General features: G+C 47.1%; 1 protein-coding gene across 4 annotated transcripts; it reads left to right on the top strand.

The window, feature by feature from the left end:
- The first annotated feature begins 6,806 nt into the window (after positions 1-6,806).
- Positions 6,807-17,645, top strand: ATXN1L (ataxin 1 like). 4 transcript variants are annotated; one of them, XM_065925692.1, is made up of 3 exons: positions 6,807-6,921; positions 8,768-8,835; positions 10,030-17,645. In XM_065925692.1, the coding sequence occupies exon 3, from the start codon at positions 10,147-10,149 to the stop codon at positions 12,211-12,213; it is 2,067 nt and encodes a 688-aa protein (XP_065781764.1). In that variant the 5' UTR covers positions 6,807-6,921; positions 8,768-8,835; positions 10,030-10,146; the 3' UTR covers positions 12,214-17,645. The 4 variants fall into 4 exon arrangements, with proteins under 4 accessions (XP_065781764.1, XP_065781765.1, XP_065781766.1 ...); XM_065925693.1 differs by having other exon boundaries at positions 10,027-17,645; XM_065925694.1 differs by lacking the exons at positions 6,807-6,921; positions 8,768-8,835 and adding an exon at positions 8,849-8,967.
- The last annotated feature ends 641 nt before the right edge of the window (positions 17,646-18,286 follow it).

Here is an 18,286-nt window from a genome sequence, read left to right as displayed (position 1 = left end):
ACAAAAAACTGAAGAAACCAGGGAGTTCCCTGGTGATCTTAGTGGAAAGGACTCTGCGCTCTCATTGCTATGGCCCAGTTTCAATTCCTGGTTGGGGAACTGGGATCCCACAAGCTTCATGGCATAGCCAAAAAAAAATATATTGTTTTAAATAAATAAGCACGTAAGACACATGATATATCCATAGTTATCAGTGTTTTGAACTAGATCAGTCATTATCAAAGCATCACCCTTACATAGGCGGCATCAGCATCACCTGTGAACTTGTTCAAAATGCAGACTCTTGGCCCCACCCCCGAAATACTAAGTCAGAGGACTCCACTGGTGGTCCAGTGGTTGTGAGCCAACCTGCCAGTGCAGGGGACACTGGTCTGATCCCTGATCCGGGAAGATTCCACATGCCCGAGAGCAGCTCAGCCTGAACGCCACAATTACTGAGCCCATCAAGCCCGAGAGCCCATGCTCTGTGTCAAAAGAAGCCACCAAAAGGAGAAGCCCATACACTGCAACTAGAGAGAAGCCCCTGCTTGCTGCTAGAGTAAGCCTGTGTGGAGCAATGAAGACCCAATGCAGCCAAAAGTAAATAAATAAAAATTAAAAAAAAAAAAAAAAACTAAACCGGAAACTGGAAGTGGAGCCCAGCCATTTATGGTTGTAGGAGCTCTCTGGATTCTAACACCCGTTACAGGTTGTGAAGCACTGCTCTGGGTAGAGGGTGTCTATGAGGGGTGGGTGTCTTTCAACAAGTGATATTTTATTTTATCCTTTCACAAATGCTCTAAAATGTTCCATACTGAACATTTATTATCTTTACAATAAAAAGAGCAATTTTTTAAAAATGAAAGTGCATGTCATGGTTTGCATTTTTTTTAAGTTTTATTAAATACAGTTCCATTTGATTTGAGTAATACATGTGAGAGGTTTGCATGTTATTTACATCTTACAGTTGAGAAAATTGACATTCTGAGAGGTTACGTCACTTGCCCATATTCACAAGATTAGGAGTAACTAGTTAAATTGGGACTCAAGGCTAAATCTTCAGGCTACAAATTCTTATGCCTTCCTACCACATTATGCCATAGAATGAACAAATAAGTCATGTTGGAGACAAAACAAATGTAACCTGTCCCAGGTTAATTCCCAGAGATAAGGGAAGTCTTACTACCTCGAGTTATCAACTGATGATGGAACCAGGGGAAATAGGCTTTTCACAAGTCAGGGAAACCTGAGCCTCCAAACCTACACTCTGTTCACCAAACCCTAAAAGTGATGCTTACCTTCTAATCGTGAATAGACAGAGTTACTCTGTCACTGAGAAAAATCTTGACGTGAGATTGCAGTTCAATCTGAAATAAATGCAAAGCTCAGTGTTTGGAAGGTTGCTTAGCTAAGTTCAAAGTAGGAAAATGGCCTTTGCCCTGGACATCACAGAGAAGACAAATCACAGTAAAATCACTAGAGTGCTTCAGATAAATCTTGAACTGTTGCTACACCAGCACCAATATTAGCAAATATCTATTGGGTGCCCAGGTTATAGTCTGTCTTACAAATAGAACCCTGGAGTAATAGAAGGTCTAGAGTATTATCTCCCTTTAAAAAAGAATATATTTAGGTAAGACAGCACTCATTTGTTTTATTTGTTTCAAATCACTCAGGCATTCCATGTTTAAATTTATTTATTTGTTAGAGGATAAAACACACCTGAACAATAATATATATCCCTGATTGTCAGAATTAAAAGACACTTGGACATACAGTTGATAAAATTCACAAGTTCTGTGTACACCATCAATGTCATTCTCTTTGTTCACGATAATAATAATGAGTACCACTGGATTTCTCTACATGTCATTTGTTTTGAATACTTCCCATAGGTTCCTTATACTAGTAATGCCCAAACACCCTCTGCAAGATTTGATTAAAGAATGCCTAAAAACCAATTTGAAAGTTTGGGTAATATCTGCCTCTCCACTACCATAATCTAACAGACTATAGCATTTCAATAATAAATAGTGCTATTTATGCAGCACTGAGAAAGCTGTGTTTACATGCATTACTTATTTCACCTGAACCCTTCTCATAATCAGAGATCCTCAGTTTCTCAGTTTACTGAGGGAGTCATGGCACACGTGACCCACTGGAATAAGGAAAGGGCAAAAGGCAACATAAACTATAGAAAGAAGACAACCGAAATCAGCTACTACTCATATTCGTGGGTATAACATGACTTAAGCGGTCACCTGATAGAAGAAAGAGCATCTTCTGTGTGTGTTTGAAAAAAGCTAAGGAAGCTCTTTCAGAAAAATTTGCCCAGGAGCTCAAACTTAATAGCTATTACATATCTAAAAAGGCTTGGCTAGATAAAGGACTGTGCTTTGATGGAGAGAAGTCCAGTCATTTGGATGTAACATTACATCTTAAAACTTCAGAAATGTTTTTCTTTCTTTTGGCCTTACTTGTAATCTTAGTTCCCTGACCAAGGATTGAACCTGAGCCCCCTGTAGTGGAAGTGCAGAGTCCTAACCATTTGACAACCAGGGAATTCCCTGGAAACCTCTTTATTTTTTTTAAACAAGTGTTATTTATTTATTTTTGGTTGTGCTGGGTCTTTGTAGCTGCATGGGCTTTTCTCCAGTTGCAGCAATTGTGGGTTACTCTCTAGTTGCGGTGCATGGGTTTCTCATTGCAGGACTTCTCTTGTTGTCGAGCATGGGTTCTAGGGGCTCACAGGCTTCAGTAGTTGCAGCACGTGGGCTTAGCAGTTGTGGCTCCGGGACTCTAGAGCACAAGCTCAATAGTTTGGTGCACAGTCATATGGCACTGTCCCAGCTCAGGGACTGAACTTGCGGCAGGCAAATTCTTTACCACTGAGCCACTGGCAGGTGGATTATTTACCAATGAGCCACTAGGGAAGCCTGAAACTTCTTAAATCAAAGTTCTTATTTTGACATAATTGTAGGTTAACATGTGGTTTGTAAGAAGTAATACAGAACCACCCAGGGCCCCCTTTATCCAGTTTTCGCCAGTGGTTTAACATCTTACAAAACCATGATTGGTATTGAGACAATCAAGATACAGGAGAGTGTTTGAAAATTTTTAAACAGTTTGGTCACTGTAATAATCAGCCCCACAATTCAGGAACATTCCTTTAAATTCCAGAGTTGCTAAGGTCTTATGAGATATTCCATGGGACTGGGAGGTGCCAGCATGAAGTACACAGGAATATGAGGGGAAGCTTGCTGTGCTCCCTGGAGTGTTTGCTCACTTAAAAAAAAATTTTTTTTCCAGGAATTCTAGGCGATTGACAACCAGCTGCAAGTTGTTGCGAAGGGCATAAGCTTTGAAGGCAGAGCTGAAAGTGATTTCACCACAATGCACAGCAGCTCGCAAATCACCTTGCTGAGATGTTTCCCAGCCAAAGAGAGAGTTATCAGAGGCTCTAACTTTTCCATATCTACTTTATTTATTCAGGAGCCTGGCGGGCTACAGTACACAGGGTTGCAAAGAGTCAGCCATGACTGAGCACGCACACATTTATTTATTTAACAAATCCCTTGTAAGGAACTCCTGGCTGCTTAGTACTGGCCTGAATGCACTTGCTTCTCTGTGGACCAGATCCCCAGATACGACACTTGTGATTCAAATAAAGGCTAGATCTCCTTCAGTTTATTCCATTCGTCAGTGTTTTTACTACAACTTTTGAGAGTACTGCCGGAAGTTTCTGACAAAAAGTGAAAGTCTCTGGCAAGTGTCTGAGGAAGTAGACAACAGAGGGATATTCTCCTCCCCAGAGAACATAATAGTCACTTATGGAGAAGATATAAGACCTTCTTCTAAATAAAATATTAATGAATTTGGAAGGGAAATCCCCACTGGAACCTGGAGAGGTTGCATAACATTAAAGGCATGTGGAAATGAGAACAGGGAAGTAGATAAAACAGAAGCCTGAAAACTGCACATTCCTACATTTGGAAACAATTAGAAAACTTTTCCAAATAATCTAATATCAGGAACCAACATGTTTCTAGGGAAAGTCAAATCTGCTAAGGATTCTATAATTTCAATGTATGCTTAAGATTAGTTGTCATTTCTGCCATAGGATCCAAGGATAGAAGTTCCTTTCCTAAAACGACCCCCAGGCATGCTAAAGCATATAAACAGGAAGATAAAAAGCCACCCACTCCTCTTGTTGTGGCAAACATGGTTTCCCAAGTTTTTATTCAAAAGTTATCTCTGATTTGATCCCTTAGCATCACAAATAGTTGGGATAGTTGTCTTAGACTACCCTGTCTGTGGGCCTTCCCCGGTGGCTCGGTGGTAAATAATCCACCTGCCAATGCAGGAGATGAGAGTTCCATCTCTGGGTCGGGAAGAGCCGCTAGAAAAGGAAAATGACTACCCACTCCAGCATCCTACCTGGGAAATCTCCTGGACGGAGGCGCCTGGCAAGCTACAGTCTATAGGGTCACAAAAGAGTCATATACGACTTACCGACTAAACAACAACCATCAATATATACAACCAAAGAAATGAGGCTTGCTTGGAGTAAAGAGTTCTAGAAGAAGATACAGCAGATATGACCTATCCTTTTGGGACTGCAGCATCAAACCAGGAAATCACGTGTTTCACCACTCAGAACATCCTTTAAAAAAAAGTAGACACACACCTTTGAACAATGTCATTATGTTAATGTCTGGCAGCCAAAAAACATTTTTCTTGCATCAATTTTGCCTGAAAACCAGGTCTCTGAGTGCATATCTTGATCTGGGAGAAACTGGCTATCGTTGAATACACTTTGATGATCCAAAGGTCTCTGTCTTGGCAGTTTTAATGCCAGTTTTGTGAACGAAGAAATGAACCAGAAACCATTCTGTCAGTTAGCACTAAAACAGGGTCCTTGAGTAACCACAGGACTTCCTTCTTGGCCAAACTGAGAAGATAATTGTTATGTATAATATTAATATTCACAAAGCAAAGTTCTCTGATGATTTAGATGGCTATGAATCAGTAGTGTCATTGTTTTACCCACTTGGGTGTAGGGGTGTGTGTGTGTGCGCACACATGCATATGTGTGTGTGTGTGTGTGTGTGTGTGTGTCTGTGTCACGTTCAATAATTCTTTGGACCCACCCAGGTGAGAAAATATCAAATTTGAGGCCTAAGTGTTTCCTAGAAAGAATGTTAGAGATCATATACCTTATTTGTATTATAACTTGCTCATTTAATATTTCTAAGGTAATATTCTCATTTAAAAAATCCAAACAATAACAAAAAGTCTCTTTTGTTCCTCTTGGCCACCACCCAGTTCCACTTTCCTCTTCTGAAATAGCCAATGTTAACTAGTTGATACATATTCTTCTACTCCTCTTCTGTAAAAATACATAAATATATGCAACTGTAACATTATATGTTGTTTAAAATAAATACATGATCTCACAATGTGTATCTTCACTTATTTCTTCACTTAAAATGTTTTGAGATCTCTCCTATCTATGTTTTACTCCAGCCCCTTCACCCATTTTAGGAGAAGGAAATGGCAACCCACTCCAGTACTCTTGTCTGGAAAATCCCATGGACAGAGGAGCCTGGTGGGCTGCGGTCCATGGGGTCGCTGAGAGTCGGACACGACTGAGCGACTTCACTTTCACTTTTCACTTTCATGCATTGGAGAAGGAAACAGCAACCCACTCCAGTGTTGTTGCCTGGAGAATCCCAGGGACGGGTGAGTCAGGTGGGCTGCCATCTACGGGGTCGCACGACTGAAGTGACTTAGCAGCAGCAGCAGCAGCTTCACCCAATTCAAGCTCTTCATTTCACAGAAAAGGAAACTGAAGTCTAAAGTAGTAAAACGATTTTCCAAAGGCTGAATAGCAAGAGCCCAGCCAGTAGTACTTTCAAAATCAAACAAAAATCAGTGATTATTTACTGAACAAAGTTTGCAGAAACTAAAAAGGAACAAAATCTACTCAGAATCCAGCCTCTCCAATAGTTATTTTTTTTCTCTGTTCAGCTTTTGTCTGTATGCAGAACTACTTTTTTACATAGTTGTAATCACAGCATAAATCAATTGGTGTCCTTTTTTTTTTCTTTTCTGTTTTGGCCACGCTGCGGGGCTTTGCAGCATGAGAAATCTTAGTTTCCTGCTCAGTGAAAGCCACGGATCCTAACTATCGAGCCACCAAGGAATTCCCTTTTTTCATTTAATCAGATGTTCATATTACTATCAAGTCGACTAGTTAATTGGCAATGATTGGTGACCAAACAGTTCATCTAGTAGTCAAGCCCTCTTCACAGACTTTCAAGTTACTAACTTCACTTTCCCCTAGATCCTGGTTCCGGTCCATTTCTCATCCCCTTCAGAGGCATTTCTCAATTCTTAAAGAGCTCCCATTTCCATCCTGGGTCTCTAGGGGGAATCTCAATACTCTCCCGGACCTAGGTCGCCTCAGTCTTCCCCGAGGTTCCCAAGAGAAGGTTTCACAAAGTCAGTTCCCGAGGTCCAGGAAACGCGAGTCACTGATGGCTACGCTTCGGGGTTCTGTTTGGGAACCTCCAGAATTGACTGAAGTAAGCGATTGCAGGGTCCTTGTCGGGTCAGGGTGTGGAGGCCGGGCCCAGTCCTATTCACGTGACCCGGCCCCAGGGAGAGGAGTTCGTTTTCCCACCAGAGGGGGCGCTGGGGGTGACAGGCGGGGAGCCAGCCCCCTCCCCTCCGGGGTACTCCTGGGCGTAGCTCTCCGACTCGGGGCTCTGACGCCATCTCTCCGCGCCGGGGGCGGGGCGCGCTTGACGCCATCTCCGCGCGCCCGGCTGGGGGGGCGCTGGGTGTGGGGCGGCTCCGGGGCCGGGGATGGCGGCGGCCGCTATTGCGGCGGCTCCGGGACCAGCGGGAGGAGCCCGGGGAGCGCCGTGAGATGGGCCGGTGAGTGTCGCCTGGATTTAGGCCGCCGACCTCACTGGGGCCAAGCAGGCCTGGGTTTGGTGCTCTGAAGGAAGTGGCCCCCCAGAGCCCGTTGCCCCGCGGACCGAGGGAGCGAAAGAGGCCTCGCCTAGACCCCGGATCGCTTCTCACCGGCCCGGCCCAGAGAGCTACCTCAGGTTCCTGCGCCCCTGTGGCTGTGTCCTGGCGGCCCGGGGTGTCCGAGTCCTCGGGGCGGGAAGGGGCCCCCAAACAAGGAAGCAGCGCCTGCGGGGCCTCGCCCTTACTCCTCTGCTTGAAAGGTCGACCCGCTACTCTCTAAACGCAGAATTCCCAATTTCGGGCCTTACCACTTTGGGGGCAGTGATTGGGGATCAAGGGAAGCCATAGCCCTGTCTGTTCTAAGCTCCTCGCCCTCAGCGAATTCGAATCTGGGGCTGGATTCAACCTCTTGATTCTGGGCTGTGCTGGCAGCTCCGGCAGCTCTTCGGAATGGTCCTCCTTTCCCGTTAGCTCCGTTAGGTCCACAGGCAGCGTCTTGCCCTGGAGAAATCCTCATTGAACCTCTTAAGAGGCTAACGTTTCAAATTCCAAAATGTGTTTTGCGTTGTGGGAACCTGGTGAACCGTCTTGGCTCTTTGTTACTCCCGCAGACCTTTTGCCTCTTTCAGTCCTTTTATTAGCCTCTGTTTGGCTAACCCCTCTGTGACCTAGAGGCAGGTTTTCTTTAATGTTTTAGTCAAGAGATCTATCTTGACAAGTATCATTCTTGAATTGAAGATGTGACCCCGTTTTCTGTTGGAAATGACAGGGAAAGCTAACAGCTTTTCAGTTACTGGAACTGCTGGCCAAGAAGGAATGCAAGACTTGTGCCTTCTGTGTAACTTTGTGTTTATGGAACAAAGAGTTTGTCTTTCCACCTTGTTTTCCTGTCTTCTTCCTTTATTTTCTTTCTTTTTTTTTTTTTTTTGATATATCTGCACCTTGCTGACCTTAGGGGAGAAATGCCTTCAGTTCGGTTTGAGGCTTGCAGTGTTCTGTAGGACTTGGAAAGCACAGTGGGTAGTATCAACGATTTTTCCAAGTACTGGTCAGTATTACTTTTTTTGTTTTCAGAGATTAAGGCTTTGGTCTTCAGTGCATAATGTTTCTGACAGGTGTAGATTCAGATGTTGACAGTTTAGCAGTTTTGTTTCCCATTGTTGCGGTACCTGAGGATGAAGGCAATACTTTCAGTTTCTGTCACACCTGATTCAGCACTTGGTACAAAGCTGTCACTTAGAAATTTTACACACACACAGGAGTCTGTTTTTTTTTTTTTACCCTGGAAATTTGTTAATAAGGCTTCCCTTTGAGTGACTCCCCCTTGACCTCTTTTTCTGCCCCAGAAACATAAATAATTGTTCTTTTTCCTCCAGTGCCTCTTTTCTCATTTAAATAACCTCCACATCTATGTTTTCATTAGCCCAGAATAAAAGTGAAATCCGTGAGACTGATTTTTTTCCTGCTTCCCTTTGTTCACATGGGGACAATGTTGAGTCTTCTACTTTGTGCATTTACCTGAAACTGGGATTGGAAGTAAATTTAACCTTTGGCGGAATAGGTACAGGTAGAGAGTGAAGAATACGATGTTAAGGAAAACAGTGAAGTTTGACACTTGGAAATTTTTTTCCCAGAGATGTTTTCCTACAAATTAGAATTTAATGTGTTGTTACCCCTAGAGAAGAGGTTGAGGCAGGGACTCCTGGACTTTAATGTCCTTGTGGCTTTAGAATTCGCTTTCCTCATGATCCTGGGGATGGTCAGAGGCTAGGCTCCGGCTTACTCCATTCCTGTTTCTGTCTTGTAGGCTCCCAAGCCAGTGGGGAGGACACTGCTTCTTATTACAGCTTCTCAGAAACACCACTGGAAGCTCAGGTAATAGAGGTGCTTTGGATACTTTGTTGCAGAAAAACATCTGGAATCAACAGTGGAAAAACAGACCAGAGTGTAATATCATAGAAATCTTTTTTCAGAGCCAAAGAACTGAAGCCTGATTGGAAGAAACAGGTGACAAATTTCATAGCTGTTCAAGTGTTCAGACCAAAATAATACGTTGTGACAGTGGACAAAAGGGTGTATGAAAGGTGATAGAGAAAGGGGAGAGAGAACTTTCTTAGGAATCACATAGACCTAAGATAGCGGTAAAGAGGCATGTTTTGGGGAATGGAACCAGAATCTTTAAGAAGTGGTACCTAGGGCCTCCCTACCAAAGAAAAGGAGCCATTGGCAAAGGAAAAAAAGAAAGGGAATGAGTGAAGAAGGCAAATTGAAGGTGGTCCATGGGAGGAAAAGAAGTCTTGCTAGACTAGGGAACACGAAGTCTGTGTGAGGTCAGAAGAGTTTTGTTGCTCTTTGAAGAAAAGGAGAAATAAATAAATTCTAGAAAATGCCAGTACAATCACTTTCCTCTTAGGCCCCTAAGTTTGACTGTAGTATTCCATGGAGCAGAGAAGATACTTATTTTCATAACATATTTAGGAAACAGCATTTTTTTAAAAAACAAGCAGACCTCAGGACCTATTGACACCTGGGTCCTCGGGGTAGTGGTGATATGAGGCAAAGGAGGTAAGGCCTAGGAGGGAGGAGGGACAGGTGAGATCATAACCCAAATTAGGCTGGGGAAAGGAAGCAAGGATGAGCTCATATGTTCAGGAAAGAAGATAGCACAGTAGTGTTTGGTGACAAAAGGAGAAACTTAAGGACCCAGCAGCAAAGACCATGTGTTCAAATCCCCCTTAGGGGAAAAGGCTCAGAATAGTCAGGGTTCCCATCAGAGACACAGCTAATCATGACGCTGTTGATTTCCCTGGGGTCATGGACCCACAGGTTATGTTACGCGTTTTTGAATGCTTGTCCTTGTAGCTGTGTGGTTTCTGTGATTGTTTCTTTCATGTCCTTGGCTGGATGAGTGAGGGGGGTAGCATCCTTGTCTGCCTCTTTCTCATTCCTTTTTTTTCCCCAGCAGTCCCCTTGGTTCCATCTTCCTCCATGGATGCAGTTCCTGCTCTTCCATTTGACTTGGTTTACCCCTGGGTTACTGTTCTTTGCCTCTGATTTGTTCCCTAGCAGATGTGGGCGCCCCAGCCAACAGCACAGAGGGGTGCAGGGGAGCCACAAAGAAGCCCCTTCTGATGCCCCAAGGAGCAAGCCGACCCCTTCCAGGCTCCAGGAACACCACAAAGCAATATGAAACCTGTTCATGAGAGGAGTCAGGAATGCCTTCCACCAAAGAAACGAGACCTCCCCGTGACCAGCGAGGATATGGGGAGAACCACCAGCTGCTCAACTAACCATACACCCTCCAGTGATGCTTCTGAATGGTCCCGAGGGGTTGTGGTGGCCGGGCAGAGCCAGACAGGAGCCAGAGTCAGCCTGGGGGGTGACGGAGCTGAGGCCATCACTGGCCTGACGGTGGACCAGTATGGCATGCTGTATAAGGTGGCTATGCCACCTGCCACCTTCTCCCCAACTGGCCTCCCATCTGTGGTGAACATGAGCCCCTTGCCCCCCACATTTAATGTAGCGTCTTCTCTGATTCAACATCCAGGAATCCACTATCCCCCAATCCACTATGCTCAGCTCCCGTCCACCTCTCTGCAGTTCATCGGGTCTCCGTACAGCCTTCCTTATGCCGTGCCACCTAGTTTCCTCCCGAGTCCCCTCCTTTCTCCTTCTGCCAACCTTGCCACCTCTCACCTTCCACACTTTGTGCCATATGCCTCACTCCTGGCAGAAGGAGCCACTCCTCCCCCGCAGGCTTCATCCCCAGCCCATTCGTTCAGCAAAGCCCCCTCTGCCAGCTCCCCGCCTGGGCAGTTGCCACATCACTCAAGTACTCAGCCACTGGACCTCGCTCCAGGCCGGATGCCCATTTATTATCAGATGTCCAGGCTCCCTGCTGGGTACACCGTGCATGAAACCGCCCCTGCAGGTGCCAGCCCAGTTCTTACTCCTCAGGAGGGCCAGCCTGCTCTGGAAGCAGCCGCTGCCAATGGACAGAGACCGCGAGATAGGAATTTAGTGAGACGGGAAAGCGAAGCCCTTGACTCCCCCAGCAGCAAGGGCGAGGGCCAGGGACTGGTGCCAGTGGTCGAATGTGTGGTGGACGGACAATTGTTTTCAGGTTCTCAGTCTGCACGGGTGGAGGTGGCAGTGCCAGCACACCGAGGGACCCCGGACACTGACCTTGAGGTCCAGCGGGTGGTGGGTGCTTTAGCTTCTCAGGACTACCGGGCAGTGGCAGCTCAGAGGAAGGACGAGCCCAGCCCCCTCAACCTGTCCCACCATAATCCCGACCACCAAGGCGGGGGGCGAGGGCCAGCCAGGAGCACCGCTGAGATGGCTGAGAAAAACCAGGCCCGAGGGGTCTCCCCTCACTCCCATCAGGAACCCCTGAAGCATAGACCTTTCCCCAAAGCAGTGGTTGTAGCCAACGGCAACCTGGTGCCCGCTGGAACTGACCCAGGCCTGCTGCCTGTGGGTTCGGAGATCCTGGTGGCATCAAGTTTGGACATACAGGCCAGAGCCGCCTTCCCAGACAAGGAGTCAACACCACCCCCCGTGACTTCTTCCCATTTGCCCTCCCATTTCATGAAGGGTGCCATCATCCAGCTGGCTACGGGGGAGCTGAAGCGGGTGGAGGACCTCCAGACACAGGATTTTGTGCGCAGTGCCGAAGTGAGCGGGGGGCTGAAGATTGACTCAAGCACAGTTGTGGACATTCAGGAGAGCCAGTGGCCTGGATTTGTCATGCTGCACTTCGTGGTGGGTGAGCAGCAGAGCAAAGTGAGCATCGAGGTGCCCCCCGAGCACCCTTTCTTCGTCTATGGCCAGGGCTGGTCCTCCTGCAGCCCCGGGCGGACTGCACAACTCTTCTCTCTGCCCTGCCATCGGCTTCAGGTGGGAGATGTCTGCATCTCTATCAGTTTACAGAGCTTGAACAGTAACTCAGTCTCTCAGTCCAGCTGTGCTCCCCCAGGCCAGCTGGGTCCTCCCCGAGAAAGACCTGAGAGGACAGTCCTGGGACCCCGAGAGCAATGTGACAGTGATGGGAAAAGCCAGCCGTCAGGCGAGGGCTCCCGGTCGGTAGAGCCCTCGCAGCCGGAGCCTGGTGCTCAGGCCTGCTGGCCTGCCCCGAGCTTCCAAAGATACAGCACGCAAGGGGAGGAGGCGCGGGCTGCACTGCTCCGTCCCTCTTTCATTCCGCAGGAGGTGAAGCTGTCCATCGAAGGGCGTTCTAATGCGGGGAAATGAACCTATCCCAGACCCGGACTGGGGCTCCAGCCCAGAGCTGGGCCTCACCGTGAGTGAGCAGAGGATTTGCACATGCCGACCAGGGGGTAGCTCTCTGGGCAGTGAGGTTGGTGGGGAAGAGGCGGCACGAAGGCAGCCTCCCAAGGCAGGGTCTGTTACCTGTCACCCCATGGCATCCTTTCAGAACAGCCCCCACTGGGGTGCTGTGATGGGAAGCAGCAGGCCTGGGCCAAGGAAGGAAGGGGGTGCACGCAGGATAAGAAACATTCCAAATATCAGGGCCCCCATGTTCTTTCCTCTTCATCCCTGGCTCCTGCAAGGAGAGAGTCAGGCTTTGGGAGCAGGTGGCAGAGGGAGGGAGCAAAGAAAGAGCCAAAAATGATGATCCACAGCTTATAGTAGCAGTTCAGCTGTCTGAAGTTGTGTTTTTTTTTTTCCTTTCTTTTTTGTGATGGGAGGGCAGGAGGCCCCATGGTTGGAAGTAAGAGGGTTCCCACCCAGAACTCTTCTTTTGAGAGCTGTGCACTTTAAAGGGTAGTTTTGTTACAGATATTGGAGGCTGGGTTTTTTTGCAGGGGACTCTGCGTGACCCTCTGCTCCAGCCATTTCCTGTCTCCCCACTGTTCCTCCCACAAGACTTCCAGCATCCCACCAGGAGAGAGAAGCCCCTCTAAGGCTCAGAGTGGAGACCTACCTTGGCGGGGACCCAGTTGCGGGATATGAGGAGAAAGACCTGGTGGCCAGGCTGACCAGGCTCTAGGCAGAGCTTCCGGAAGGGCAGCTGACGTGACAAAGCCCCTCCCACTCAGTGTGCCAGACCCACTTTGAAATTGTCCTGAACCTTGAGTTGCTAATGGTGACTTTCAAAACAACCAGTGGACCCTTTGCCCCAGGCCCCTATACCCGCTCCTCTGTCTGTCTTTGTTGTGCCTAAGTGCCTGCACTGCCCCCACCCTCTGCTGACCTAACCTCTCTGCTTGGTGTCTTGACCTGGGCCTAATTTTTAGCTGCATTGCCGTTCCCTTTCTACAAAACTGGTTTTGTCCATGCTGACCAACACCTGTAGTTTTTGGTGTGTAGGGGGTCTCTCTGGTTTCCCTTTCAGTTATTCTCTAGTTTTAAAAACTCATCAGAGTCATGTCCCCTCCTCTCCTGTAGTTGAACCGTTTGGCGGAGAAACAAGAGAGGAATTACGCCCCGGGTCGGGGCCAGTATCTGTGGCTGGGGAGTGCCCATCCTTAGATTTTTACAGGGTCCCTCCCACCTTACTTCACACCCTCTCCCAGCATTTGGGCTTCCCCAAGCCGTCTCCTCCCACAGCCTGCTCTAAGGTGTTGGGATAGTCTTTTTTTTTTTTTTTTTTTAAATTTTGTCCGTAGGATTTTAGTTCCTTAAATCAGGGACTGAACCTAGATCCTCAGCAGTGAAAGCATGGAGTCCTAACCACTGGACCACCAGGGAATTCCCCGAGATACTCTTGATAATATTTCAATACCTGAGAAGTCTCTTAGATTTCATTTCGTGGTGGAGTATTCCTCTGCAAAGAGTTTTTTCAATCTTAGTTGCATGTGCCCCCATGTCTTAAGCCCATTTTTTTCTTCATGACTTTTTAACATCAGCTTGGACTGTGGCATTCCAGTGGATGTTGAGAATTAGGCTTCCCCCATCAGTTTTCAGGTGGGTGGGTGGGTATTCTGTTTGTATGGCTGTGGGGGGAGCTTTAGACTCTTGAAACAACTCAGGGTATTGTCCACTCAGTTCTCTGGTGAGGCTTCTCCCAGGGTATGACCCTGGCCTTTCAAGATGGACTGGCCGAGCCTGGCCTGTCATCCAGAGTCCCAAACCTCTGAGGTCTGATCTCTGCTCTGTCAAAGACTTTAGGCAAGTCTTGTGACCTCTCACTTTTTCACTTCCTCCCCAGCTGCCAAATGGGGATAAATAATTTTACCTACCTCCAGGGGGGAAGGGGGAGTTCTGAGAATGGAGTCATTCTTAGTGTTCAGGTGCTAAAGGTTGTTCTCCTGGGGGAACAGAGTGACTGAGACCGGCTTGTTTGCTCCAAGCTCTACACTCCACAGTTTCATTCCTTGCAAGCAGTTTCCTGGTCAGTCAGCTTCTGGAGGCCTGTCCAAAGGAAACTGCTGACCTGATCACTTCAGTCTCCGGCTCACCTCAGAACCGAACACCAGCCATGTCTGGTGAACACCCAACCTTGTACACATTTGGGATCATGTCCTTTCCCTTCTCTGTCCCCGTTCTCTCTCAGTGCTGCTTTCTCTAGCTTGTTTTGACACTGGGGGCCTGTGGGGCTGAGTCTTAAGGAATCTTCTCAGAGGAGGCCTCCAGAGAAGGCCTCATTTCTGGCTGCTCCACAAGCAATTCATTCCCAGTTTCTCATACCCAGGTGTCTCAGAAACCTCCTTTCTCATTAGGAAGGCTCATCCACTGAATATAGTGACAGGCACATGGTAAATACTTGAGAAATAACTACCATGGATACCAACCAAGCTTCTTCCTTGTGGGAGCAAACCTCTGTCTAATCAGATACACGCCAAGTAGTTTAAATATAAAAACCCCTCACTGCCCAGCCTGGTAACTTCCACTTAATTCTGGAAAGAGAAAATCTTGTGCACCTTGGCGAGCTGGGTCCTGAGCTTTCTGCTGCTGTTCCTCTTCTGTCTCTTGCTGGTAAAGCAATACCAGCACTTCCCCTGATACTGTGCCATGCTTATGTAATATATTGATACTTGACTTTGCTGAGCTGCAGGGGTGTCTTGTGTAAAGTATGGTCTCCCAGGGAAAGAAGCTCTGTGCTCTAGATCCTGGTCAGAGCACTGGCATTCCCCTTACCTTTTCCCTCTACTTCAGTCTTTTCTTCCAGGTGTGAGGAATGAATAACCTGTGATGTGTCCATTCTTCCTCGTGAAGATTTCATAAGTGTTATTATAAGAGACCTAAGAGCAGTTTGAAAGAATGAGTGTTTTGGTGGGATGCTGTCAGCTTTGGGGGGGTAATGGACAGTTGGAGAAGGCCATTGTCTGGGGTGGGACATCCTAGAGCTTAGACATAGAAAGGACGATGGCTAACTCTGGCGTTACACAGAAATGCCTACACCGGTTTGGGAGGTGGACCAGGTGAAGGACAGGTAAGACATCCAAGTCTTGGATAACCATTTCTATCAAGATTAATGTACAAGGAGGGGGTTTAGCATGGGGGAAGGGGAAACTGGGAGGTCAGAGCTGAGCACTGGTAGCCCAGTGAGGAGGTGCGGCCAGTAGATCTGGACTGATCCTTCTATACTCTTGGTTCAGTTGGTTGTCACATCAGGGGCTTTGGTCTGTGCTGCTTTGCCACTGCTGCTGTCTATTCACTGTCCTGCCTGCTGCCCTCCACAGCGCTCTTTCTGTGTCTTTGGCCATATAGGTGAGACCCAGGCATCCTGTCCATCCTTACCTGTGCAAGGGTTACTTTGTAGCAAAGTCATGTTGAGTAGGGATGGTATGAAATGCTGCTGGTGGGCTGGTGAATCCAAAGGGATGTGGCTTCAGTGCGTCTTGGGAGCCCTTTGGCTCCAAATATCTGACTCTTGAAGAAGAGACAAGTGGGTCCTGTAAGTGGTGTTTTCTGTGTATTCGCTTCTTTTCTTTATAATATCTTGTATCCTGTTTTAAAAATTAAATGATGGGGAACCAGGTTAGGACCTGTGTCAGCATCCCAGGGAGGTTCATCTGGCTCCAGTTAAGTGGATTCTGGGGTTGGGGGAGGGTTTGAAATAGACCCTCAGGTGGGGTTTAGTTTTATTTTTACCACTGGGCACCATAGAAGATGCACAGGGTGGTGGTATGATTTCAGCCTGCAAGAAGCAGGAATGTTGAAAAGTTGAGTGATCACACTGGAGATAAAGGGTAGACATGAGTTGACTGGGAAGGGGCTTGGGTCCATTGGAGTAAAGACAACCTGGTTGACTGAATTGGCCGTGGGAGATTTAAGTTACAGTCTTATAGCAAATAGTGCAGAGGCCAAGTTTTAGGGAGACTTCTTGGCCTCTGAGGCTAAGATTACTAAACCACACTGAAGCTACAATACTTTCCAGATGGGAAGAAGTGTACACTACAGTTGAAGATCTGAACCATGTGAAGTTGGATGTTGACCAGGAACCTATTAGCCCTTTGCTGGGAAGCCTTCACCCTCCAGCTTCCCTGGGATAGGCAGGGCCTCCCGCATTATGCAATAATAAAAAACGCGTCTGGGTCTTTGCAGCTGTCAGTTGCTCTTTCAACTCTAGGATCCTTCTTTGGGCCACACGTCTGGTCTGGGCCTAGGATGATGCTGGCCCTTGAGATGCTAGAGTCGACTGCACACTCTCCTTACCTGCAGACTATGCACAGTGCCTGGGGCGGAAGGAGGAGAGGTGGTGCGGTGTGCCTGCTGAGCCTCCCCAGCAGGAACAGTAGTAATAAATGCACTTTTCACACTAAGGTTTCTTTATTAGTTCTCCTTTTAAGCCTAGATCCTCCCCTGGTAGACTGCAAACTCAAAAGTCTGTGTGATTCCCCCAAGCCATTCTACTGCAAATGCCCAGCAGTGAAGATGGCCTCAAATTGAGTTCCTGTCTGCAGTGTGTGTGGCGGCAGCCCATGTGCCTTTACCTATTGTCAAACTTGCAAGCATTTATTTTGGTCTTTATGACTGTCATGGGGACTGAGGTTCTTCAAAGAGAGAGCGAGCGCGCGTGCGAGTGTGAACGAGCTGATGACACTGGTTTTACATCCACTCCCCGCACAGGGAGTTTGCACATAGTTGTGAGCTGTGAGTGGTTAGTGCATCACTGAGGTTGCTGAAGGGAGGGTTCATCTCTCATTTGCTTGACACTCGCATTCAAGAGAAGCTTGTGTTGGGGAAGAGACTGACAGTACTCTTGGCAAACTTAAAGTATTAAAAATAAGGCTGTCCCCTACAACCTCCCTCGTCACACACAGGATCCCTGTAGCCAAAACAGAGTATGTTCCGGCCACAGAGAGCAGACTGCTCTCAGCTTGCACAGCACCTTAGGGGAGGGAGGAGCGTATGGGTAGGGAGCGGGGTGGAGAAGGGAGGATGGGGATGTCGCCATCCGGGTGGCTTTAGGGTCCTGAGGAGTAGAGGACGGCACTGGGGAGGTCTGATGGATGGATCTGATTTGTGTAGGAGTTCCCTGTAGATAAATTACTGATCCCCCAACTACTATCCCCAGTATGTAATGGCTAAATTAATATGTAATCAACTGCATTGTATCTAAAGCCTTAGAACTAGTCAGGTGCTCCCCCCACCCAATACCATTTCTTACCCTCTAATCCTACCTGATCTTTAACAAAGCATTAATAATTCTAAGGATAATCTCTATTTTGTTGTGCTTTTTTGTAACTGTTTTAAATAAATCAATTTGTACTGTATATTTGTACTTTTGTGAGATCCTTTTTGCTGTTTTACCATTTTAAGTCTCTGTACTTGGCTACACACAGATTGTATTTTTATTGTTAATGCTCTTCTTATGGATACCTGCATTTAACTTGTGGACTATGTAAACACAATATATGTCAATATCTATATATCTATATATCTATCTATATAAACTACTAGCTTTTCCTTTTGGTGTTTGCGCCTTCTTCATACCCCAGCCTCAGATGGTGGCCCTTGGGTGGGGGGCCGGAGCCCCGTGTGGCAGGGCTTGAACCAGCAAGCAGGTGGCACCCATCTATACGTGGTGGTCTGGGGGTAGGTTGCGAGAGCTAGTCCTGAACTGTGCTCTACACGTTCTGTTGTATCTCAGGGACCCAGAAGTCTACCTGGAGACTCAGATACTGTACTGCCACAACCACAAGGACCTGTAGATGCCCTCACTGTTGGCCTTTTTTCTAATTCTATTCTCAGGAACAATGCCAGAAACTTTGGGAGTAAGTCAGCTCCAATCCTAGCTACCACTTCTAACTTCGCTTGCCACTAGTAAGGGGTGAAACACTCAAGATACGTAAAAGTTACTCACATTTATTGAGCACTTGCCGTGTGCCACAAAATCTACGTGCATTATATATTA

The sequence above is a fragment of the Muntiacus reevesi genome, chromosome 2, assembly GCF_963930625.1.
Source record: "Muntiacus reevesi chromosome 2, mMunRee1.1, whole genome shotgun sequence".
NCBI classification, from domain to species: Eukaryota; Metazoa; Chordata; class Mammalia; order Artiodactyla; family Cervidae; genus Muntiacus; species Muntiacus reevesi.
This window is presented reverse-complemented; position numbering and strand designations above follow the sequence as displayed.